The 25,856-nt window shown below is 45.0% G+C and overlaps 1 protein-coding gene across 1 annotated transcript; it reads left to right on the top strand.

The window, feature by feature from the left end:
• The first annotated feature begins 825 nt into the window (after positions 1–825).
• LOC107983454 (zinc finger protein 721) lies at positions 826–24,336 on the top strand. The gene is made up of 11 exons (XM_016997165.2): positions 826–984; positions 6,946–7,458; positions 7,819–7,945; positions 8,368–8,438; positions 8,632–8,758; positions 10,247–11,787; positions 18,055–18,534; positions 19,335–19,461; positions 19,837–19,907; positions 20,090–20,216; positions 23,127–24,336. Exons 2-11 carry the CDS (start codon positions 7,072–7,074, stop codon positions 24,083–24,085), a joined length of 4,017 nt encoding a protein of 1,338 aa, XP_016852654.2. The 5' UTR covers positions 826–984; positions 6,946–7,071; the 3' UTR covers positions 24,086–24,336.
• The last annotated feature ends 1,520 nt before the right edge of the window (positions 24,337–25,856 follow it).

Raw genomic sequence — 25,856 nt, 5'->3', positions numbered from 1 at the left:
AGGGCTCCGAGCTGGCCTCGAACTCATGACCTCTTGGTCAGAGTGATTTATTGCAGCTGGCTGCAGGTGGTTGCTCAACAGCCTGCGCCACAGCCCGGCCCCACATTATTTGTAACTGGGTTATAGAAAACTATACTGCTGTATAAAAAGGTTTTCCCCTGACGTTAAGTCCAGTTGTGACCGACTCTGGGGGTTGGTGCTCATCTCCATTTCTAAGCCGAAGAGCCAGCGTTGTCCGTAGACACCTCCAAGGTCATGTGGCCATTGGCATGACTGCGTGGAGCACCGTTGCCAGAGCAGTACCTATTCATCTACTCACATTGGCATGTTTTTGAACTGCTAGGTTGGCAGGAGCTGGGGCTAACAGCGGGTGCTCATGCCGCTCCCGGGATTTGAACCTGGGACCTTTCGGTCTGCAAAGTTCAGCAACTCAGCGCTTTAACACACTGCGCCACCACCAGGGGTGATTATACTGCTGTATAATCAAATTCAAATCAGATTATCTGGATTTCGTATGGCAGTGTAGAAAGGCTCTGGGGCTAGAGACCATTTCACATAAATAGGCAGTGAAGTGTCACTTCCTAGTCCCTAGAGAAAAAACTCTGTTCACATTAGGTGCGAATTAGCCGGATGATAAGTAAGAAGATTCCCATTGAAAGATTTGGTGTAATCTGATCCAAGGCCTCCCACTGCCCCGCTCTGATCAAAACATTGAACATCTTCCCTGGACAGTTCAATGCTTGAGAGGCATCCCTGCAGCTGAAGGGGCGAGAAAGGGTTAAGGGGAGCGAGGCTGGATTCCTAGAGAGGCAGGAAGGAAGCCAGGAGGAGGAGACGCCCAGTCCTCCAGAGCAGGCCCTCCTCCCTCGGCTTCCTCGTTTTCCTCCTCTCCTTGGCCGGCCTTCCTCTCCTCATGGTTGGAAGATTTCAATTAATCAAGTGTCTTTACAGGAATGACTATGGATCATGTGGTGTCAATGGCAGGTAAAAAGGCAAAGATTTTCCCCTGAGGTTAAGTCCAGTCATGTCTGACTCTGGGGGTTGGTGCTCATCTCCATTTCTAAGCCGAAGAGCCGGCGTTGTCCGTAGACACCTCCAAGGTCATGTGGCCATAGGCATGACTGCATGGAGCGCCATTACCTTCCCGCCGGAGCGGTACCTATTCATCTACTCACATTGGCATGTGTTCGAACTGCTAGGTTGGCAGGAGCTGGAGCTAACAGCGGGCGCTCAAGCCGCTCCCGGGATTTGAACCTGGGACCTTTCGGTCAATGGCAGGAATCATGGGTAAATAGTCTGGGTTGGGACTGAAAGGGAGTTCAGTGGGAGGCCTGGTGGGTCTGGAGGCCCAAGAGAACGGAGGGCCCAGCATTAGTTTATCCTGAAATTGTTGCATGAAAAACCGGGGTAGTTACCCCGGGGGTTGTAGGATACCTAGATCACTCCAGGACCCGCTTCTTTCCTTCGCCCCCTGTCTCATCCTGACAATAACAATGTGCATTTATGGACATCTCACTGAGAAAGGGAAGCTCACATGACTTCCTAGACCCTTTTTTTTGGGACAAATAATAATAATAATAATAAACTTTATTTTTATATCCCGCTCCATCTCCCCGAAGGGACTCGGGGCGGCTCACAACAGGGACAAGCCCGAACAACGACAAAACTTAAAACATTTCAACGATACACAAAATAATATAATGGACAATACATTATACAGTAGAGTCTCACTTATCCAACATTCTGGATTATCCAACGCATTTTTGTAGTCAGTGTTTTCAATATATCGTGATATTTTGGTGCTAAATTCGTAAATACAGTTATTACTACATAGCATTACTGCATATTGAACAACCTTTTCGGTCGAATTTGTTGTATAACATGTTTTGGTGCTTAATTTGTAAAATCGTAACCTAATTTGATGTTTATTAGGCTTTTCCTTAATCTCTCCTTATTATCCAACATATTCGCTTATCCAACGTTCTGCCGGCCCATTTACATTGGATAAGCGAGACTCTACTGTATTATTTTGTGTATCGTTGAAATGTTTTCAACAATACACAAGCGTCTGCCTTGGCAACCCCCCCTCCCCTCGCTGTTCCCTTTCTGTGCCATGGTTTTTTGCTGTAATTTGCCATTTTCCCCAGTGGGATTCGAACCCACGACGTTGGGGTTCGGTGAGCCATCTCAGGTGCCATACTGGGGAGTGCTGGGAACTCTGCCTTATAGATTTCCATGCGGGGGGAGTGCCCTCCTCGTCCTCTCCTCAGGCTCCCCAGACTCCAAGTCTTTTCCTTCTTCCCTCATGGCATATTCTTTGCCTTCCATCCTAGGTTCCCCTTAGTTTTCCCCATGTTAGAGAGTCTGGCCAGTGAATGTACTTCGGCTCTGGAACGCGCTCCCCAGGGAAATTAGGCAAGCTGCCACCTTGGAAGTGTTCAGGAAGAGCCTGAAAACCTGGGTCTTCAAACAGGCCTTTGAAGAAGTACCACCCACTGTATACTAAACCCTGGTACTAGTGGATTCTTCTGACCAGTTGTACCTGTTGGTTAATGTCGGGGGACGATGGTGAGACTCTGGTTGCCATGCAGGGTGGGTTCCAAAATCATCATCCTGGTCTCACTGATCCCTCCTTCTCCAGGCTGCCTTCTCATACGGAGAATCAGCACTGGTCAACAAAACGCCAGCAATCGAATATTCAGTTGAATCCAACGGTAATTAATCTTTATTTACATTGCTATATACAGTAGCACTCATTAGCAATAAGTCCTAGACACATGGCAGTGTCTCCTCGGCTACGGAGCATAAACATTCCCCGTCCATCTTCTGAGAACACTCACTCCGAACACACAACTCCCCTGCATTCCACAGATCATCTAGGAAGTCCCGGTCAATCAGACTTGACCCCATTGGTCCTGTGTTACATCAATCAAAGCAGGCTCTTTTTAACTCCTCCGCTGCTGAAATGCCTTGCCGAAAATTATACAGAAAACATTCCAAACAGCCTAGATTGATTTTAACATTTCTCACAATTCACAATACCCTGACAGTTAACTCCCTGACATAGCCTCAGTGTTCACCCCAGTCTAAGGCTCTTCCCATGACCTTGTAGCACCTTAACTTCCTTCTTGCTTACAAGTTCCACTCAGTGCACTTTGCCCAGCTCATTTTATGTTTTTATTGCTGTGTTTCTCAAGTGTTTTATAATGATTGTGATTTTTTTCAATGCCTTTTAAATTTATTTGTGTATTTTTGTATTTGATATTACTGTATGTTGGTTTTATATGTCAGGGTATTGTGAATTGTGTGAAATGTTAAAATCAATCTAGGCTGTTAGGAATGTTTTCTGTATGAGTTTCGGCAAGGCATTTCAGCAGCGGAGAAGTTAAAAAGAGCCTGCTTTGATTGATGTAACACAGGACCAATGGGCCAATGGGGTCAAGTCTGAATGACCGGGACTTCCTTCATGATTTGTGGAATGCAGGGGAGTTTTCTGTGTGTTCGGCGTGACTGTTCTCAGAAGATGGACGGGGAATGTTTTTGCTCCGTGGCCGAGGAGACACTGCCATGTGTCTAGGACTTATTGCTAATGAGTGCTACTGTATATAGCAATGTAAATAAAGATTAAGTACCGTTGGATTCAACTGAATATTCGATTGCTGGTGTTTTGTTGACCAGTGCTGATTCTCCGTATGAGAAGGCAGCCTGGAGAAGGAGGGATCGGTGAGACCAGGATGATGATTTTGGAACCCACCCTGCATGGCAACCAGAGTCTCACCATTGCCCCCTCGATATTATATCTGTAAGCCGCCCCGAGTCCCTCTGGGGAGATGGTGGCGGGGTACAAAAATAAAATTATTATTATTACTACTTCGGAATTTATATACAGTGTTCCCTCACTTATCGCTGGGGTTAGGTTCCAGAACCACCTGCAGTAAGTGAAAATCCACAAAGGAGGGACACTATATTTTAACATTTATACATTATTTTAGTAGTTGTACACTATTTTAAGTCTTTATCAACCACTCGTGTGTTGATAAATCACCTCCTTCTCCTCCCGTTGCCGCTTGGGCTCCTTTTCTTTCCCTTTGGCTTCTCCTTCCTCTCTTCCTTAGGCTGTAAATTGTAATTTTTTATGATTTATAATAGTCTTTTAGAGTTTATTGAAAAACCGCGAAACAGCGAATCCGCGAAAAGTGAACCGCAAAGTAGTGAGGGAACACTGTATCTCGTGAATGCTAAGTTCCCTGAACCCCGTGTTGTTCCCTTGCATGTCAGTTCTACCCTTATGTTATGTTTTATAATATGATTCTTGTTATGTTGATACTCCTGGGACCCTTCTTTCCCTTGTTAGCCCTGATATAACCTTTCCATGTTTTTGCCCCGAGTCTGCTTCTCAAACAAAGATGAAACCTTTGCTGAGGGGATTTTTCAGCCTCTTCCAGCCTCAAGCTTATGGACATTGGGTTGTTGTTTTCCGGGCTGTATGGCCATGTTCCAGAAGTATTCTCTCCTGACGTTTTGCCCACATCTATGGCAGGCATCCTCAGAGATTGTGAGGTATGGAGAAACTAAGCAAGGAAGGTTTATATATATCTGTGGAAAGTCCAGGGTGAGAGAAGAACTCTTGTCAGTAGGAGGCCAGTGTGAATGTTGTAGTTGATCACCTAAATTAGCATTGAATAGCTTCATCTTCTGGCTTCTTCTGGTTTCTCCATACCTTACAACCTCTGAAGATGCCTGCCATAGATGTGGGCGAAACGTCAGGAGAGAATACTTCTGGAACATGGCCATACAGCCCGGAAAACATACAACAACCCTGTGATCCTGGCCATGAAAGCCTTCGACAACACTTATGGACATTACCTGGACATATGTAACACAATAGCCACTCAGGCAGGGCAGATGGCTCCTCACTTTCCCCTTCCTGCCTCAGGGAAGATTCGACACAAAGGCGTCTTGGTGACCGGGACTTCTCGGCTCGTAAGAAAACCGATTGTCTCCTCCAAAACGCCTCGCCTCTGCAATTTGCATGATTGTATCATATATACTGTTTACAATTACCATGGTCTGGAACCGGTGGGTCGGCCGCCTGATGGGGCACAATCATGCTCATCCTACATACAATAGCCTTTCCTGGGTAGGGTCAAGATGCTCTCAATCATGTTTATTATTTTTCTTGTTTAAACAAAGAGACTCATTACCCGCCACTTGAACCTTTGTCTCCCCGGTACCGGCCAAGCCCCCTCTCTGTGATTGGTCAAGAGGCAGAGGCACGGCTGGGCTCCTGATTGGTCCTGATACCGGCTTCCCACTCCTCCACCAATAGAATCCACCACAGGTGATGCTGGGTGGCGGGAAATTTTGAAATGAAAATGTATATAAGGGAGACTGCTTTCTGTATCTGGCATTCTAGCTTCTTTGTGAGGAATCGCAAGCTAGCATCTTAGTCACGTGAATAAAGTCTTTGTTGGCTGAAAATCGCTCCTGCTTCCAGAACTGTTATTGCTTTTGGCTGGTCTTCCCAGCTCGCCAAGCAGGAGCTCTCAACTTCTGGGCATCCCAGGCTTTATTTATTTCGTGTCAAAAGCATTGCATAACAAATACATTTTAAAATGATGGAAAAAAGGAAATCACAAGCAACTAAATAGTTTTAGACCAAAAACGGGCAACAGCAACCGCATTGTTTGTAGCTTTAAAGAACTCCTCCTCCGTGCATGAGGCAGGACATTGTGGGCAAGCATACATATGCGGAGTTGTTTGTTCTGCTCCACAGTCACACAAGGTGGAGGATTCCTCCAGGTAGTGCCACCTTGCCAAGTTGTCTTTAGATCTGCCCACTCCACTTCTGAGTCTGTTCAGGGACTTCCAAGTTGCCCATTCTTGGTTTGCCCCTGGAGGAAGACCATCCAGTTAGAATTGCCAGGTTTAGCTGCCCAGAGGGACACCCTTGTTGTTGCTGGGGGGACATCAAGAGGAGTGGTGGTTCTCATGAAGCCTTTCCTTGATTTGAGTCTGGTGGGAGGAGGCTGATAGTCATGCAGTGGGTGGCTTTCACAATGTTCGACCTTATTTCTCTCACCGTTAGCAGCAACTTCCCGTCGCACGTCAGGAGGGGCAATGCCAGCTAACTTGTAGAGTTTATCAACAGGTGTAGGTTTAAGGCATCCTGTGATTATTCTGCATGTTTCGTTTAGTGCTATGTCCACCTGCTTCGCATGGGCAGACTTTTGCCAGACAGGATAGGTGTACTCAGCAGTTGAGAAAGACAAGGCCAGGGCTGATGTTCTTATCACTTGTGGGTCTGCACCCCATGAGCTGCCAGTCAGTTTCCGCAGGATGTTGTTGCGTGCACCTACTTTGTGCTTGGTGTTCATGCAGTGTTTCCTATATGTTAATGTTCGATCTAAGGTGACACCAAGATATTTAGGATGGAAACAGTGTTCGAGCTCTTGGCCTTCCCAAGTAACTTTCAGTTTCCTGTTGGCTTCACGGTTATGTAGGTGGAAAGCACACATTTGTGTCTTGGCAGGATTAGGCTTCAGGTGGTTCTCTTTGTAGTAGCTGGAGAGGTCTTTCAAGGCATTAGTGAGTTGCTTTTCAACTGTTTCAAAATCTTTTGCTTGTGTTGTGAGGCCAAGGTCATCAGCATATATAAAACTCTTTGTGAGTGGTGGTTGTTGCTGATGATTTGTGAAGATGTTAAATAAGGTCGGGGCAAGAACGCTGCCTTGGGGTAAACCATTCTTTTGCCTCCCAGGCTGAATAGCTGAAATCGCTAGGGCTGAAAACACCAGCCCGGGGTTTTGCCAACAGCACCTCCCTGGTCTCACTGCCAGGAGCTGCTTCCAAATTGTGGTGACAAAATCAAGAAACGGCTTGTTTTTCTCTCTCCAATAATAAGTCTCAAGAAGCCTGTTATCTAATTCTGCCTTTCTTTCACAGAGAAAATGTGATGGTTGGCTGAGAATTTTGGAGTAGAGCCTGCTGAGGGATTTCTTTCCCTTGAGAGAAGAGGGAGGAAGAGCATCTTGGGTCCAATTTGCTTCTTCATCAAACAGTGGTTCCAAAATGGAGAGACGGAACTCACCTGGATTTGAAGCAGGACTTGGGAGCAGTGGGCCATCCTGGGAAAAAACTATACATAAGTTCCTGAATGTGGACCTTTATAGCTCAGACATACGGTGCAAGAAGTTCAGGCAGTCCTACCGAGAGGGCGAGGGACCCAGAGAGGTTTGCAGCCACCTCCACGATCTGTGCCGCCAGTGGCTGAAGCCAGAGCAACACACCAAGGCGGAGATGCTGGACCTGGTGATCCTGGAGCAGTTCCTGAGCCTCCTGCCCCCAGAGATGGGGAGCTGGGTCCGAGAGTGTGGGGCAGAGACCTCTTCCCAGGCGGTGGCCCTGGCGGAAGGCTTCCTCTTGAGTCGGGCAGAGGACAAGAGGCAGGAAGACCAGGTGAGAGCATTTCCTCTTGGTTTCACTAACCTTGGGACTGATGGAAAGATTAAATATTCATCCTGCCTTTCTTCCAATATGAGACCTATGAGAGAAATAAGCCAGACTCTGCTCCCTCTGTCTCTTTCCCACCTGCTCTGCCCCTCCTGCTGTCACCTCCGTATCTGCTATAAGCTTGGTTGCTTCTATTCTCAAATTTGTTGACCTCCAGATGTAATACTGAAAATGATGGGAGTGGGATGTGGCATTTGTTTCTAACTATTTTGCCATCTCAGAGGTATTATTTTTAAAAAGTCTGTAAGTCTGTGATATTTTTGAACTTTCTCCATACTACTTCTGGAATACTCTCTCCTCTTTCAGGCCCAAAAAACCTGCATTGAAGTCCACCCTGATGCCTCTGAATCAGAGAAACCTCCATCAGACACCACTCAGAGCCTCCAGCAGAAGGAGCTCAGGCAGAAAGGAGATGGGGCTGCAGCCTTGCAGGGTAAGGAGGAACCCTTTGGGGTGTTTTGTTTTTTATGTCTGTGTAAATTCCCCCTTGGAGGGATTGTAGTTCATCCGCAATTGTTTTGAGATTGAAATTTTGCACATCTAGGATCATTTGGCCTTGAGATGAGTATATTTGTAGGCCTTTGGTTTCAAAAAGTGTAATTTCAGTGTGATTTTTATTTCTTGCAGGACTTGTACATTAGCCTACAGTTGGATCTGACTGAAAATTCAATCTTTCAATGTCTTTCCAGGCTAAGATGAGCCCTGAAAGAGAGCTGGAATACAAACAGACAGCAAGAATAACTTTAGTCAATTGCTCCTGTGTTCATAGGTTTCTTTCCTCATAGGTTTCTTTTTAGGACTGTAATTGTAATCTCTGTGACATGTCAGGTTTCCACTCCTTGCTCTCTCTCTCAGGGGCTGGAATGATGTCGATGCCGAATCCTCAGTCGTTTCTTCCCCTTTGTGATGGAGTGGAAGTGAATCAGGTAAGCAGAAGGATTCCTGGGAGAGGAGGACTGGAGCTGCCTGGGTGTCTATAATTCCAGGCTCAGTCATCAAACATCTGTAGAAAAAGAAAAGATTGAACCAACCGAAACATAAATGATTTCAAAGAGATTCTTGTAATTATTTTTCTTGATTACCCCAATGTGAGAAGGAAATGTTTCCTTTTTTCACCAGGGCCCCATCGCCTTTGAGGAGGTGGCTGTCCATTTCTCCCCAGAGGAGTGGGTTCTCTTGACTCCTGATCAGAAAGGCTTGCACGTGGAGATCATGGAGGAGATTCATGGGATTGTGGACTCTCTTGGTAAGACTCCCTCATCGAGGGGGATTTCTAATTTAAAATGCAGTATCCTAATCAGCAGCTCTCTGGTGGAAGTAATTTCTGAAATCATCTCAATCACTGAGGGTCCCCAATGTTGCGGTTTGTTTATGTGTGCAGGCCAGTAACCACACCAGGAGAAAACTTAATCCAAAAAATGATGAGCAATACAAAATAGATGAATGAAGAACTTACAGTTTACTCTTGAGCATCAGTCTCAAAATACGAATACAGCAACTTCAACACAAACAGTTACAGTCTTCCTATAGACACATACTTTGCATTACTTCATGCATGTGCTGTCCATCACAAAAGTATATCTTCTTTCTTGCTCATTCCTTCTTGAAGACAAGGAGAGAAGGCAATAATTGCAGTTTCAAATGATTGGGGCTCTGGGTTTTTTGTGCACTGGGAGAGACATAGAGCAGCAACCAAACTCTATGCCCCTCTCATTCAAGTGGTAAGCGTGTCATTTATGGTAGTTCACAATTGCAGAAATATAGCTGTTTCGAATAGAGTGCATATTTTGAAACATTCTCTATATTTATTCCACCCTAAAGGTTAGGAAATAGCTAATATATCCACTACCACTTCTTAAATTCCCATATGTGACAAAGTTTCAGCTCCCCTGTAAAAGCTGGGTGGAATTATACAGGTATTGGAACTAGAGCCATTTAATGAACAGAGGGCTAGTCCACAGAATGGTATTTCAAAGAAGTCTCTGTATTTGCGGCATCTGCATTTACCAGGAGCTCTTACCTCTGGCGCACAATCTTGTCACTTCTCACAAAACCAATATCGAGTGAGATGTTACGTGGATGGCACTATATCTGGCTGAGTCCTGAAGACATGCCTTTTTTTGTTCCCTTTTCTGCCTTCATCATTGTTCTCCTTTTTGATTGGGAATGGTTGTGAAATGTGTGATAGCAAGGTAAAGCCTTAAGCTAGAGGAAGAGGCAAGCATTTGAATGTGAAGGGAAAAGGCCTCCTTTCCCCAGAGAGAAGGAGACAGAAGAAGAAACCAGGCTGGGCTGAGCAACAGATAGGCTCTGGAGCATATCATACTCATCCCTCTCTTAGAGGCTCCAGGCCAGTGGTTCTCAACCTGTGGATCCCCAGGTGTTTTGGCTTACAACTCACAGAAATTGCAGCCAGTTAACCAGCTGTTAGGATTTCTGGGCGTTGAAAGTCAAAACATCTGGGCCTTGAGTCCCCTTCAAGGTGGAGAGAGGCCGGGTATAAATGAGGCTTAATAAATAAATCTGGGGACCCACAGGTTGAGAATCACTGCTTTACGCAGTCAAACAGTGTCCATCTTTACTGAACAGGTAGTGGGGAGAGGACAATATTTATATCTACTTTTCCTCCATGTCTATATTATTTTAAAGATCATTTCAATGTCCGTCTTATACCATTTCCCTAGAGTCATTATTGCTCACGCTGAGGCATGATTGTTTCTGTTCTTCTTCACAGCAGATAACCGCAAAACAAGCAATGTATGCACCAAGCGCAGGAAGCATTTCAGACAAAATGGGGGTCTTCCTAGACACCAGCAAAACCACAGAGAAGATGGAGATTCTGTCAGCCAAAGGCCCTACACATGCAATATATGTGGGCAGTGTTTTACTCAAAATAGGGCACTAGTGCTTCACAAGACACTCCACACAGGAGAGAAGCCATACCAATGCCAGGAGTGTGGGAAATGTTTTGCTTATAGTTCAAAATTGGTGAGGCACAAAAGACTCCATACAGGAGAGAAGCCATACCAATGCCAAGAGTGTGGGAAATGTTTTGCTTCCAATTCAGACATGGTGAGGCACAAAAGACTCCATACAGGAGAGAAGCCATACCAATGCCAGGAGTGTGGGAAATGTTTTGCTTGCAGTTCACAATTGGTGAGCCACAAAAGAGTCCACACAGGAGAGAAGCCATACCAGTGCCAGGAGTGTGGTAAATGTTATGCTTATAGTTCAGACTTGGGGAAGCACAAAAGACTCCATACAGGAGATAAGTCATACCAATGCCAGAAGTGTGGTAAAGTTTTTGCTGACAGTTCAGCCTTGATGAGTCACAAAAGACTCCACACAGGGGACAAGCCATACCAGTGCCAGGAGTGTGGTAAATGTTTTGTTTACAATTCACGATTGGTGAGTCACAAAATGCTCCACACAGGAGAGAAGCCATACCAATGCCAGGAGTGCGGGAAATGTTTTGCTTATAGTTCACACTTAGTGAGCCACAAAAGACATCACACAGGAGAGAAGCCATACCAATGCCACGAGTGTGGGAAACAGTTCGCTGAGAGTTCAAGCTTGGTGAGCCACAAAAGACGCCATACAGGAGAGAAGCCATACCAGTGCCAGGAGTGTGGGAAACGGTTTGCTGAGCGTTCAACCTTGGTGAGCCACGAACGACGCCATACAGGAGACAAGCCATACCAATGCCAGGAATGTCAGAAATGTTTTGTTGACAGTTCATGCTTGACGAGGCACAAAAGACTTCACACAGGAGAGAAGCCATATCAGTGCCAGGAGTGTGGGAAATGTTTTGCTTCCAGTTCAGAGTTACTGAGCCACAGAAGAGTCCACACAGGAGAGAAACCATACCAATGCGAGGAGTGTGGGAAATGTTTTGCTTATACTTCACACTTAGTGAGCCACAAAAGACATCACACAGGAGAGAATCCATACCAATGCCAGGAGTGTGGGAAATGTTTTGCTGACAGTTCAGCTTTGGTGAGTCACAGAAGACTACACACAGGAGAGGAGCCATACCAATGCCAGGAGTGTGGGAAATGTTTTGCTTACAGTTCAAGCTTGATGAGGCACAAAATACTTCACACTGGAGAGAAGCCCTACCAATGCCAGGATTGTGGGAAATGCTTTGCTGAGAGTTCATCCTTGCTGAAACACAAAAGGCTTCACACTGGAGAGAAACCATACAAATGCCACAAATGTGGAAAATGTTTTACTCAGACTTCATCCCTTAACAGACACCGGAGAATACACACAGGCTGAAAAACAGCAATTGTGGGGAAACATTTGATTTCAAACATGTCAATTTGAGAGGTTTTGCCTAAGATTTGGTAGAGTTCCCTTTCTTGTCATTTGAATCCCTAAGTTGGAGGTCCTGTTCTCTGGAGCAGCAGAAAGCAAGCTCCCCGTGACAATTCTTCAGAGGGTTAAATATTATTGTCATGTCACCTATTCTGGAAAAAAAACCCCATATTTATTTCCATCATCTGTTCTTCTTATTCAACCCCACACTGCCCAAGTCTCTAGTCCTGAAAGAGGAACAGGTCAGTTAGCTTAGAATAGGCTTCTTCCCTGTCTCCTGTATGACAGTTGGAATGTAACTCTTTGCTCTCTTCTCTGTTTCTACTCTCATTCTGATTGGTTGTGTAGAATGGATATTTTTCTCCTGCAAATCTTTGTTTCTGACTTCTACTTCTACTCTTCCATCTTAGTGTGTGCTGTGTGAATTGAGATCTATCTCTGTGTGTGTGTCAGGAGGGATGTAGTGGTTGGTGTTTTTTCCCACTCTATGAAACCTTAGAAGAGATGGATGTTAATAGTAGTTCAGACCCAGTTTTTCACTATGAAGAAATGGAGTTATTTTTTAATATTTAAATAAACCTTTTGTGATTTTTAAAGTCAGGACTCTGCGTCTTTGCCTGCCAAGCTCTAAAATCTTTACAGCAACACCACACGGCACTTCACACTCTGCTTGCTGTGAGCTGATTGCTCAACTTTTAGTATCCTGTTTGTAATTTGGATGCTGTGATATATATTTTTGGGTAGTTTCCCCCAACACCTCTGAGCTTAGTTTCCAGCTCCTTTACCACCTTAGTTGCAAAGTTCCAGTTTGAGAATTTTGTTTTTCAGCCGGGATTCCGCAATTGAAAAAAGTGCTTTTGTTGAGCGCAAACCAAAGGAAAAGATGTTTGCACTATTACTTCCCTTGATGTACAAATTGCACCTTTGGCTAGAATATACTGGTCGTTTTCTTGATCCTGCCACACTGCTAATCCACAAAAAATTGAAAAACAGGAGTCTTTGTATTATTTTAGAATGCATAGCGTTCTATATTATGAATATTTGAATCTATGATAGGCCAAGTGATAACTGGATAGTTTTGTAAAATTGAAGCCCTTGGATTTTGTAAAGTAGAGAAATAGATGTGTCTGTGTAGAGTAAAAATCCAAATGTTTGGATAATAAATACAAGCTTTCCAATTAGTTTGAGGCATGTAGCCATTTTACTCAAAAACAGAAATAAAGGAAATGCCTGGCAGAGAAAAAGATTGAAAATATGACCAGAATAAGAAATCCAGTAAAAAGTGTACTTCATTGGAACATTAGGGTCCCTTATATCTTGTGTGATCATCTGATGGTTGAGACCGGGTGGCGCAATGGTTCGAATCCACGTAGCGTGGGATGAGCTCCCTCTGTCAGCTCCAGCTTTCATGTGAGGACATGAGAGAAGCCTCCCAAAAGGATGGTAAAACATCAACATCCGGGCATCCCCTGGGTAACATCAATTCTCTCACACCAGAGGCGACTTGCCGTTTCTCGAGTCGCTCCTGACACTGATGTAATGATGTTATCATCTAATGGGAGACAACTACAAAGGGGGAGGTGAGACAGACTCTTTCTACACTGCCATATAATCCAGTTTATCAAACCAGATAATCCACAATATAGAAGTCTATACTGCCATGAAATCAAACTGAAATCAGATTATCTGGATTTTGTATGGCAATGTTGAAGGGCTCTGAGGCTATAGACTAGGGGTGCCCAAACTACGGCCCATGGGCCACATGCGGCCTATCGAAGCCATTTATCCGGCCGCCACGGCGGATAAATTGCTTTGATTAATTATTAAGGGGTGTTTTGTTTGTGCTTTTGGTGCACAAAGGCAGAAGGGGGTTGGGCTAAATGGCCCAAGGGGTTTCTTCCACCATTTATTATTATTATTGACACAACAACATAGTATGACACAGCAAACAATATAGATATGCTGGATTTTGTATCACAAAATCACAAGTGGAGCACTTCCCAAGCGTTTAGGACTGTAATAATAATAATTGTGTTGTTGAAGGCTTTCATGGCCGGGATCACATGGTTGTTATATGTTTTCTGGGCTGTCTGGCCATGTTCTAGAAGTATTCTCTCCTGACATTTCGCCCACATCTATGGCAGGCATCCTCAGAGGTTGTGAGGTATGAAGAAACTAAGCAAGGAAGGTTTATATATATCAGTGGAAAGTCCAGGGTGAGAGAAGAACTCTTTGTTAGTTGGAGGCCAGTGTGAATGTTGTAGTTAATCACCTTGATTAGGATTGAATACCTTCATCTCCTTGCTTCTCCTGCCTGGGGGCATCCTTTGTTCAGAGTCGTTAACTGCCCTTGGTTCCCATGTCTTATTAACATTGAGGCTGGGTGGCCATCTGTCAGGGGTGCTTTTGGTGAACAAAGGCAGAAGAGGGTTGGACTAAATGGCCCAGGGGTCTCTTCCACCATTTATTATTATTGACACAACAACATTGTATGACACAGCAAACAAGATAGATATGCTGGATTTTGTATCACAAAATCACAAGTCATACACTTCCCAAGCATTTAGGACTGTTATAATAATAATAATAATAATAATAATAATAATAATAATAATAATAATAATAAAGAAAAAGGTTTGGATCATTGATGTCGCCATCCCAAGTGAGAGTCGCATTGACGAAAAACAACAGGAAAAACTCAGCCGCTATCAGGACCTCAAGATTGAACTTCAAAGACTGGCAGAAACCAGTGCAGGTGGTCCCGGTGGTGATGGGCACACTGGGTGCTCAGCCGGCATTTGGAAACAACAGACATTGACAAAATCACGATCTGCCAACTGCAAAAGGCCACCCTGCTGGGATCTGCACGCATCATCCGAAAATACATCACACAGTCCTAGACACTTGGGAAGTGTTCGACTTGTGATTTTGTGATACGAAATCCAGCATATCAATCTTGTTTGCTGTGTCATACAATAAAATAATAATAATAATAATAATAATAATAATAATAATAATAATAATAATAATTAACATTGAGGCTTGGTGGCCATCTGTGAGGGGTGCTTTTGGTGCACAAAGGCAGAAGAGGGTTGGACTAAATGGCCCAAGGGGTCTCTTCCAACCCTCTTTATTATTTTTATTATGATTGTTAACATTGAAGCTGTATTTGCTCCCATTTTGGGTTGTTGTTTTTTCTAACTTCAAAATAAGATACGTGGGGTGTGCATAGGAATTTGTGCATTGTTTTTTTAAAAAGCTCTAGCCCGGCCCTTCAATGGTCTGAGGGATTGTGAACTAGCCCTCTGTTTAAAAAGTTTGGGGGGCCCTGCTACAGACCATTTCACACAAATAGCCAGTGAAATGTCACTTTCCAGTGGCTGCAGAAAACCACTGTTGACATTGATGAGAATTAGCTGGATGATAATGAAGAAGCTTCCCACTGGAAGATGCAGTTGAGAGTGTTGCAAGGCCTCCCACAGCCCCGCTCTGATCAAAACATTGAACAGGATGAAGAAACATCTGACCTGGACAGTTCAAGGCTTGTGAGGTGAAGCTGAAGAGGGCGAGGAAGGGTTAAGGGGAGCGAGGCTGGATTCCTAGAGAGGCCGGAAGGAAGCCAGGAGGAGGAGACGCCCAGTCCTCCAGAGCAGGCCCTCCTCCCTCGGCCTCCTCCTTTTCCTCCTCTCGTTGGGCGGCCTTCCTCTCCTCATGGTTGGAAAGATCTTGGAGTGAGTGGAGATTTCAATCAATCAAGTGTCTTTACAGGAATGACTATGGATCATGTGGTGTCACTGGCAGGTAAAAAGGCAAAGATTTTCCCCTGAGGTTAAGTCCAATCATGTCTGACTCTGGGGGTTGGTGCTCATCTCCATTTCTAAGCCGAAGAGCCGGCGTTGTCCGTAGACACCTCCAAGGTCATGTGGCCATAGGCATGACTGCATGGAGCGCCGTTACCTTCCCGCCGGAGCGGTACCTATTCATCTACTCACATTGGCATGTGTTCGAACTGCTAGGTTGGCAGGAGCTGGGGCTAACAGCGGGCGCTCATTCCGCTCCCGGGATTTGAACCTGGGACCTTTTGGTCAATGGCAGGAATCATGGGTAAATAGTCTGGGTTGGGACTGAATGGGAGTTCAGTGGGAGGCCTGGTGGGTCTGGAGGCCCAAGAGAACGGAGGGCCCAGCATTAGTTTATCCTGAAATTGTTGCATGAAAAACCGGGGTAGTTACCCCGGGGGTTGTAGGATACCTAGATCACTCCAGGACCCTCCTGCTCCTCTCCTTGGGCGGCCTTCCTCTTATGGTTGGAAAGATCTTGGAGTGAGTGGAGATTTCATTTCATCAATGTCAGGTTAATTTTCTTTACAGGAATGACTATGGATCATGCGACATCCGTGGCAGGAATCATGGGGAGAGAGTCTGGGTTGGGACTGAATGGGAGCTTAATGGGAGACCAGGTGGGTCTGAAGGCCGGAGAAGCACAGGCCCAAGAGAACGGGGGGCCCAGCATTAGTTTATCCTGAAATTGTTGCATGAAAAACCGGGATAGTTACCCCGGGGGTTGTCGGATACCTAGATCACTCCACGACCCGCATCTTTCCTTCGCCCCCTGTCTCATCCTGACAATAACAATGTGCATTTATGGAGCCTCCGGTGGCTCAGTGTGTTAAAGCGCTGAGCTGCTGAACATGCAGACAGAAAGGTCCCAGGTTCAAACGCGGGGAGCGGAGTGAGCCCCTGCTGTTAGCTCCAGCTTCTGCCAACCTAGGAGTTGCAAATTATGTGAGTAGATCAATAGGTAGCGCTCCGGCGGGAAGGTAACGGCGCTCCATGCAGTCATACCTATAGCCACATGACCTTGGAGGTGTCTATGGGCAACGCCGGCTCCTCGGCTTAGAAATGGAGATGAGCACCGACCCCCCAGAGTCGGACACAACTAGGCTTAACGTCAGGGGAAACCTTTACTTACCTTTTTTTATGGACATCTCACTGCAGGAAGGTAAAGGCGCTCCATGCAGTCATGCCTATGGCCACATGACCTTGGAGGTGTCTATGGGCAACGCCGGCTCCTCAGCTTAGAAATGGAGATGAGCACCGACCCCCAGAGTCAGACACAACTGGGCTTAACGTCAGGGGAAACCTTTACTTACCTTTTTTTATGGACATCTCACTGCAGGAAGGTAAAGGCGTTCCATGCAGTCATGCCGGCAACATGACCTTGGAGGTGTCTACGGACAACGCCGGCTCTTCAGCTTAGAAATGGAGATGAACACCAACCCCCAGAGTCGGACACGACTGGGCTTAACGTCAGGGAAACCTTTACTTACCTTTTTTTATGGACATCTCACTGCAAAAGTGAATCTCTCATGACTTCCCAGACCCTTTTTTGACAAAATGTGTGCCTTGGCAACCCCCCCCCCCCCCTCGCTGCTCCCTTTCTGTGCCATGACTTTTTGCTGTAATTTTCCATTTTTCCCCGGTGGGATTTGAACCCGCGACGTTGGGGTTCGGTGAGCCATCTCAGGTGCCATACTGTGGAGTGCTGGGAACTCTGCCTTATAGATTTCCACATGGGGGAGTGCTCTTCTCATCCTCTCCAGACCCCGAGTCTTTTCCTTCTTCCCTCATGGCATATTCTTAGCCTTCCACCCTAGTTTCCTTTCAATTTTCCCCATGTTAGAGAATCTGGCCAGTGAATGTACTTGGGAAATTATATACAGTGTTCCCTCACTTATCGCTGGGGTTATGTTCCAGGATCACATGCAGTAAGTGAAAATCCACGAAGTAGGGACACTATATTTTAATATTTATACATTATTTTAGTAGTTATACACTATTTTAAATCTTTATCAACCAAGCGTGTGTTGATAAATTACCTCCTTCTCCTCCCGTTGCCGCTTGAGCTCCTTTTCTCTCCCTTTGGCTTCTCCTCCTCCCTTTCTTAGGCTGTAAATTGTAAATTTTTTATGATTTATAATAGTCTCTCAACTTCTGGGCAACTCGGGCTGAAAAGCTGAAATCGCTAGGGCTGAAAACACCAGCCCGGGCTTTTGCCAACAGCACGTCCCTGGTCTCACTGCCAGGAGCTGCTTCCAAATTGTGACAAATTCAAGGAAGGGCTTGTTTTTCTGTCTCGAATAATAAGTCTCAAGAAGCCTGTTATCTTAATTCTGCCTTTCTTTCACAGAGGAAATGTGATTGTTGCCTGAGAATTTTGGAGTAGAGCCTGTTCAGGGATTTCTTTCCCTTGAGAGAAGAGGTAGGAAGAGCATCTTGGGTCCAGTTTGCTTCTTCATCAAACAGTGGTTCCGACATGGAGAGACCCAACTCACCTGGACCTGAAGCAGGACTTGGGAGTAGTGGGGCATCCTGGGGAAAAACTATACGTAAGTTCCTGAGTGTTGACCTTTATAGTTCAGACATATGCCTCCAGCTGTTCAGGCAGTCCTCCTACCGAGAAGGCGAGGGACTCAGAGAGGTTTGCAGCCGCCTCCACGATCTCTGCCGCCAGTGGCTGAAGCCAGAGCAACACACCAAGGCTGAGATGCTGGACCTGGTGATCCTGGAGCAGTTCCTGAGCCTCCTGCCCCCAGAGATGGGGAGCTGGGTCCGAGAGTGTGGGGCAGAGACCTGTTCCCAGGCGGTGGCCCTGGCGGAAGGCTTCCTCCTGAGTCGGGCAGAGGACAAGAAGCAGGAAGAACAGGTGAGAACATTTCCTCTTGGTTTCACTAACCTTGCGACTGACAAATAGATTAAATGTACATCCTGCCTTTCTTCCAAGATGGGACCTATGGGAGAGGTAAGCCGGGCTCTGCTCCCTCTGCCTCTTTCCCCACCTGCTCTGCCCCTCCTGCTGTCACCTCCATATTCCCCTATACGCTTGGTTGCTTCTATTCTCAGATTTGTTGACCACCTCTGTGGTGGCCCCCCGACTCTGGAACACCCTCCCCAAGGATCTCAGACAGGCCCCTACATTGGCAGTCTTCAGAAAGAACTTGAAGACCTGGCTGTTCCAATGTGCCTTCCCAGATTAATAGGAAATCTCCAACACCAAGTCCCATAAGCACTTTATTAGAACTAAGATCGTATATTGCACTCTGCACTTGCCCTATAAGCCTTATATATCATCTGTCACATTAGCACTTTTAATCTTGTACCCATTACTCTGGCCCGGCCCAGTTTTATTGTGTTTTAGCATATTGTTTATTGCTTGTTGTTTATACTGTTTTAATTGTTTTAATTTGCCTTTCGTTTTGTATTGTTATATTGTGTGTTGAGGCCTTGGCCTTTGTAAGCCGCATCGAGTCCTTCGGGAGATGCTAGTGGGGTACAAATAAAGTTTAATAATAATAATAATAATACTGAAAATGATGGGAGGGGGAATGTGGCATTTGTTTCAAATTATTTTGCCATCTCAGAGCTATTATTTTTAAAACGTCTATAGGCCTGTGATATTTTTGAACTTTCTCCATACTACTTCTGGAATACTCTGTTTTCTTTCAGGCCCAAAATACCTGCATTGAAGTCCACCCTGATGCCTCTGAATCAGAGCAACCTCCTTCAGACACCACCCAGATTCTCCCGCAGAAGGTGTTCAAGCAGGAAGGAGATGGGGCTGCAGCCTTTCAGGGTAAGGAGGAACCCTTTGGAGTGCAATACTTGTACTTTAGCCAACTTTTAGCCTAAACTTGGATCTGACTGAAAATTCAATATTTCAGTGTCTTCTCAGGTGGGACCCGATGACCCCAGAAACTGGAAGAGAAACAGACAACAAAAAATGACTGTAGTGAATTGGAATACTTAGCCCAATACTAGTTTCAAAATCCAAGCTACTTAAAGCACTGCCTATGATAAACTAGTCTAAACTCCAAAATGTTCCATATTCCTGAGCTGGAGAACTGTGGTCTTAGGGTAGTTTACTCATAGGTTTCTTTTCAGGACTGTGATTGTAACCTCAGAGACATGTTTATATGATCAACTTTCCACACCTTGCTCTCTCTTCCAGGGGCTGGAATGATGGTGTTGCCGAATCCTCAGTCGTTTCTTCCCCTTTGTGATGGAGTGGAACTGAATCAGGTAAGCAGAAGGATTCCTGGGAGAGGAGGACTGGAGCTGCCTGGGTGTCATTGATTCCAGGCTCAATCATCAAACATTTTTAGAAACAGAAAATATTGAATCAAGAGAAACATAAATTATTTCAAAGAGAATCTAGTAGTTATTTCTCTTGATTTCCCTTAAATGTTTTCTTTTTCGACCAGGACCCAATCGCCTTTGAGGACGTGGCTGTCAGTTTCTCCCTGGAGGAGTGGGTTCTCCTGAATCCTGGTCAGAGAGATGTGTATGTGCAGATCATGGAGGAGATTCATGAATTTGTGGACTCTCTTGGTAAGGCTCCCTCAGTGATGGGGATTTCTATTTCAAAATGCAGGATCCTAATCAGCAACTGGTGGGAGTAATTTCTGAAATCATCTCAATCATTGAGGTCCCCAAGGAAGGGCTTATGTTAGAAATATGTGACATATTAGTAATACATGGATCCCTTAGTCTTTCTGATACAGAGAAAAATCTCCTTTCTTTTTGCTATTTCAAGGTGACATGTTTTAGAAACTACAGTATTACAGGTTCCCCAATTTTCCTAAAACTAGTTTTTAAACTTTCTTGGGGTCTCAGGCAGGACTGTGGCTTTCATGTTTTATTTTCTCCATGTTTGATGTCTGTGTAATGATTTGTTGGACATTTTAATATTCCACTCTCCACATAGAGATCTGAGAAGGGCATACAGGAAAACCATGAAACAAATGCAAAAGATGGAAAGGTTAAAATGGTTTTAAAACTTAAAATATATTAGAACATTTTCAGAGAATTGCAATGATTAAAAAAGAATTAAAACCATGTACATGGAAGGGTTTTGGTAAAACCAATTAGATGCCCAAGCCTTCACAAAGGATAATGTATTGACTTGGTGCTTGGACAACGGCAACGTTAGCACCAATTGGGACTCAAGTAGGAAGACTACCACACACCCTTGACGCAACTGGGCTCCCTGGAAAATCTATCAAGTGTGCTCATTACCACCCCTTTCTCTGAGTGTTTGTGTGAGAGAGAGGCAAGGAGAGGGAGGAAGCAGATTGGCTGGAGAGAGGGACTGGAGAATGGATCATGAAGAAGAACAAACTTCCACTGGCTTCAAATACTCAGATGTGGCTATAAATCTTACTATTGGTATTGTATTGAACCTTGTTTTTCCTCCCAACCAGGCAGGCTAGCGTATGCATGTTTGAAGCTAAGCTCTCTTTGTACGCTGCCTCTCCCAGCACACAAACATCCCCCAGCCTCAGTCATTCTCAAGATGCTGAACTGCAACATAATGTGTTCTACATTATGTTCTTGTGAATGATTGGGGCTCTGGGATTTGTGCACTGGGAGAGGCATATAGCAGCAACCAAACTCTTATGTCCCTCTCGTGTCATTTATGGTAGGTTCAAGATTGCCGAAATGTAGCTGTTTCAAATAGAGTGCATGTTTTGAATCACTCTCTATATTTATTCCACCCTCACGGTTAGGAAATAGCTAATACAGTAGAGTCCTGCTTATCTGACCTCCGCTTATCCGCCTGCTCTGGATTATCCAACGCAGGCGGCTCAGCTGTTTGTCCAGCACAACAGGCCTCTCCCGTTGAAGCGTCTGGCTTTCACCAACGGCATTCCACCTCTCCCGGCAAGCACGGAGAGGCCCACTGCGTGTTGCTGCCTAGAGAAACCTCTTTAGGCAACAACATGCAGCAGGCTTCTCCACTGGGATGGTGGAGAAGCCCACTGCACATTGCTGCCTAGGGAAACCCCTCTGGGCAGCAACGCCAGGGCGCTTGCCGGTGCGCTACATTTCACGTTGCTGCCTAAACAAACCTCCCTGAGCAGCAACACACAGCAGGCTTCTCCCCTCGCCAGGAGCTCGCTGGGAGGGGTGAGAGGCCCACTGCATGTTGCAACTCAGCTGGCTTCTCCCTGCACCGGGCACTTGCCGGGATCGGCGTAGATCTTTCCCATGAGGCACAGCATCCACCCATCTCGCCCCTCCTGGCAAGCGCCTGGCACATGGAGAGGCCCGCTGTGCGTTGCATCAGTCTCAGTGGACACAGAGTATGGCATGTGTTTTTTTTACAATGATTACTACATAATGTTACCATGTATTGAACTGTCTTTACTATTGATTTGTTGTAAAACATGATGTTTTGAAGCTAAATTTGTAAAATAATAACAAAATTTGACATTTAATAGGCTTTTCCTTTATCCCTCCTTAATTATCCAAGATATTCGCTTATCCAATATTCTGCTGGCCCGTTTATGTTGGATAAGCGAGACTCTACTGTATATACACTGCCACTTCCCTAAATTCTCATATGTGAAGCAGTTGCAGCTCCCCAGTAAAAGCTGGGCGGAATTATACAGATATTGGAACCAGAGCAATTTAATGAATGGAGGGATAGTCCACAAAATGCTATTTTAAAGAAGTCTCTGTAGTTGCGGAATCTGGATTTACCAGAGCTCTTACCTCTGGTGCACAGTCTTGTCACTTCTCAGAAACAGGGATGCTTTGGAGGCAATATCTAGACTCTCAAAACCAATGTTACGTGGATGTCACTATATCTGGCTGAGTCCTGCAGACATTCCTTTTTTTTTTTTGTTCCCTTCTCTGCCTCTTTGATTAGGAATGATTGTGAAATGGGTGGTAGCAAGGGAAAGCCTTAAGCTTGAGAAAAAGGCAAGCATTTGAATGTGAAGGGAAAAGGCATCCATTCCCCGAGAGAGAAGGAAACAGAAGAAAAAACTGGGCTGGGCTGAGCGACAGGTAGCCTCTGGAGCATATCTTACTCATCTTTCTCTTAGAGGGTCTAGGCCAGTGGTTCTCAACCTTTGGGTCCCCAGGTGTTTTGGCTTACAACTCCCAAAATTCCAGCCAGTTTACCAGCTGTAGGATTTCTGCTCACTGAAGGCCAAAACATCTTGGGCCGCCTTGAGTCCCCTTCAGGGTGGAGAGAGGCGGGGTATAAATGGGGGTTAAAAAAATAAATAAATTTGGGGACCCACAGGTTGAAAACCACTGCTCTAGGCAGTTAAACAGTGTCCATCTTTACTGAACAGGAGGAGGAGGTGGAGAGAGGACAGCATTTATATCTATTTTTCTTTCATGTCTATGTTATTTTGAGGATCATTTCAATCTCCTTCTTATACCATTTCCCTAGAGTCCTTATCAATCACACTGAGACATGATTGTTTCTGTCCTTCTTCTTCACAGCAGATATCTGGAAAAAGAGCAATGTATGCACCAAAGGCAGGAAGCATTTGGGACACAGTGGGGGTCTTCCTAGACACCAGCAAAACCACAGAGAAGATGGAGATTCTGCCAGAGAAAGACCCTACAAATGCAATGTGTGTGGGCAATGTTTTACCCAAAATACGGCATTTGTGCATCACTTGACACTCCATTCTGGAAAAAGTCAACTTAAATGGAAAGAATCAGGAAAATGTGTTGATGAATACAAATTGCCACATGTCAGCCAAGAAAAAATCTTTGAAGGAACTGAGGATTTCAAAAGTATGGAGAGTGGAAAATCTTTTATCCAGAGTTCACACTTGGTGGAAAATGAGAGATTTCACACAGGACAGGAACCGTACAGAGGCCAGGAGATTTGGAAGCGTTTTGCTTACAGTTCAGACTTGATTAACCACAAAAGACTCCACACAGGAGAGAAACCATACAAATGCCAGGAGTGTGGGAAATGTTTTGCTTTTAATTCAGCATTAGTGAAACACGAAAGACTCCACACAGGAGAGAAGCCATACAAATGCCAGGAGTGTGGGAAATGTATTGCTTATAAATCAGACTTAGTGAAACACAAAAGACTCCACACAGGAGAGAAGCCATATAAATGCCAGGAGTGTGGGAAATGTTTTGCTGACAATTCAAACTTAACAAGGCACAAAAGACTCCACATAGGAGAGAAGCCATACCAGTGCCAGGCATGTGGGAAATGTTTTCCTGACAGTTCAAACTTGATGAGGCACAAAAGACTCCACATAGGAGAGAAGCCATACCAATGCCAGGAGTGTGGGAAATGTTTTGCTTACAGTTCATGCTTGAAAAGGCACAAAATGCTTCACACTGGAGAGAAACCATACAAATGCCACAAATGTGGAAAATGTTTTACTCAGGCTGCATCACTTAACAAGCACCAGAGAATACACACAGGCTAAACAAAGCAATTGTGGGTAAACATTTGATTTCAAACATGTCAGTTTGAGAAGTCCTCTAGAGATTTGGTAGAGTCCCTTTTCTTTTCATTTGTATCTCTAAGTTGGAGGTCCTGTTTTCCGGAGCAGCAGAAAGCAAGCTCCCCGTGACAATCTTTCAGAGACTCTACATATGCAATGTTATGTGGGCATCTAAATATGATATTTATGTCATCTCGTCTGGAAATAAAAAACCCATATGTACTTCTAATAAATGTTCCTCTTATCGGAATTCAATCCCACACTGCCCAATTCCCTAGTTCTGAAAACAGGCCCGGCCCTAGGTAACTTTCAAGTGTAAGCAAGCAGTATTTTGCCCCCCCCCCCCAAAAAAAACCCAAAAACCAATCACGGAAAAATAAAAGATAGAAGTTCGAGGTGAATAGAATATGTGTGTGTGTGTGTGTGTGTGTGTGTGTGTGTAATATATAGTAAAGGTTTTCCCCTGACGTTAAGTCCTGTCATGTCTGACTCTGGGGGTTGGTGCTCATCTCCATTTCTAAGCCAAAGAGCCAGTGTTGTCCGTAGACACCTCCAAGGTCATGTGGCCGGCATGACTGCATGGAGCGCTGTTACCGTCCTGCCAGAGTGGTACCTATTGATCTACTCACATTTGCATGTTTTCTAACTGCTAGGTTGGCAGAAGCTGGGCGCGCCCTCCGCTTCCCCGGATTCAAACCTGGGACCTTTCGGTCTGCAAGTTCAGCAGCTCAGCGCTTTAACACACTGCGCCACCAGGGGCGCCGTGTGTGTGTGTGTGTGTATATATATATATATATATGGCACATATGGTCCCTGCATGTGTGTGCGCGCATATATATCTTATATGTACATACACATACACAATGTGGAGAATATGTGACAAAATAGATAGGTAGGGAGCCATGGCAGAGGAACCTTCCCGGGAGCAAGGCCTAATAATAATAGTAATAAATCATCCCAACAAAATATTCTCCCAGGCAGGAAGCAGCCAAACTGAAAGACTGTTCAATGCTAATCAAGGTGGGCAATTGAAACATTCACACCTGCCTCCAACAGACAAAAGTTCTTTCTTTCTCCCACCCTGGACCTTCCACAGATATATAAACCCCACTTGACTAGTTTCCAACCTCTGAGGATGCCTGCCATAGATGCGGGCAAAACGTCAGGGGAGAATACTTCTGGAACATGGCCATACAGCCCGGAAAAATCACAGCAACCCATTCCCCAGTGTTTTGAGCGCTGCTCTTTATTTACTATCCTGATGTTCTAGGTTTTATTAATATTCAGTCTGTTTAGGGCTGTAAATTGAAGCTTGAGCCGCCCCTGAAGAACTCCTTTCCTCAGATGGGGTGAAAGGAGGTCACGGGGTCCCTCTTTGCAGAGCAGGAGGAGGATGTGTTTGGGGATGATGGGGTGCAGAGTGGATTCCAAAAATTCTTCATCCCGGTCTCACCTCCTTATCCAGACTGTCTTCCCGTGTGGAAAAACAGCACTGGTCAAACACACTCCAGCAGACGAGGGTTCGGTTGAAAATCCAACGGTAATAAGTCTTTATTTACATAACTATATACAAATACAGTAGAGTCTCACTTATCCAACATAAACGGGCCGGCAGAATGTTGGATAAGCGAATATGTTGGATAATAAGGAGGCATTAAGGAAAAGCCTATTAAACATCAAATTAGGTTATGATTTTACAAATTAAGCACCAAAACATCATGTTATACAACAAATTTGACAGAAAAAGTAGTTC

The sequence above is a fragment of the Anolis carolinensis genome, chromosome 2, assembly GCF_035594765.1.
Source record: "Anolis carolinensis isolate JA03-04 chromosome 2, rAnoCar3.1.pri, whole genome shotgun sequence".
Taxonomy (NCBI): Eukaryota; Metazoa; Chordata; class Lepidosauria; order Squamata; family Dactyloidae; genus Anolis; species Anolis carolinensis.
Note: the sequence above shows the minus strand (reverse complement) of the source record. Positions and strands in the feature narration are given on the sequence as shown.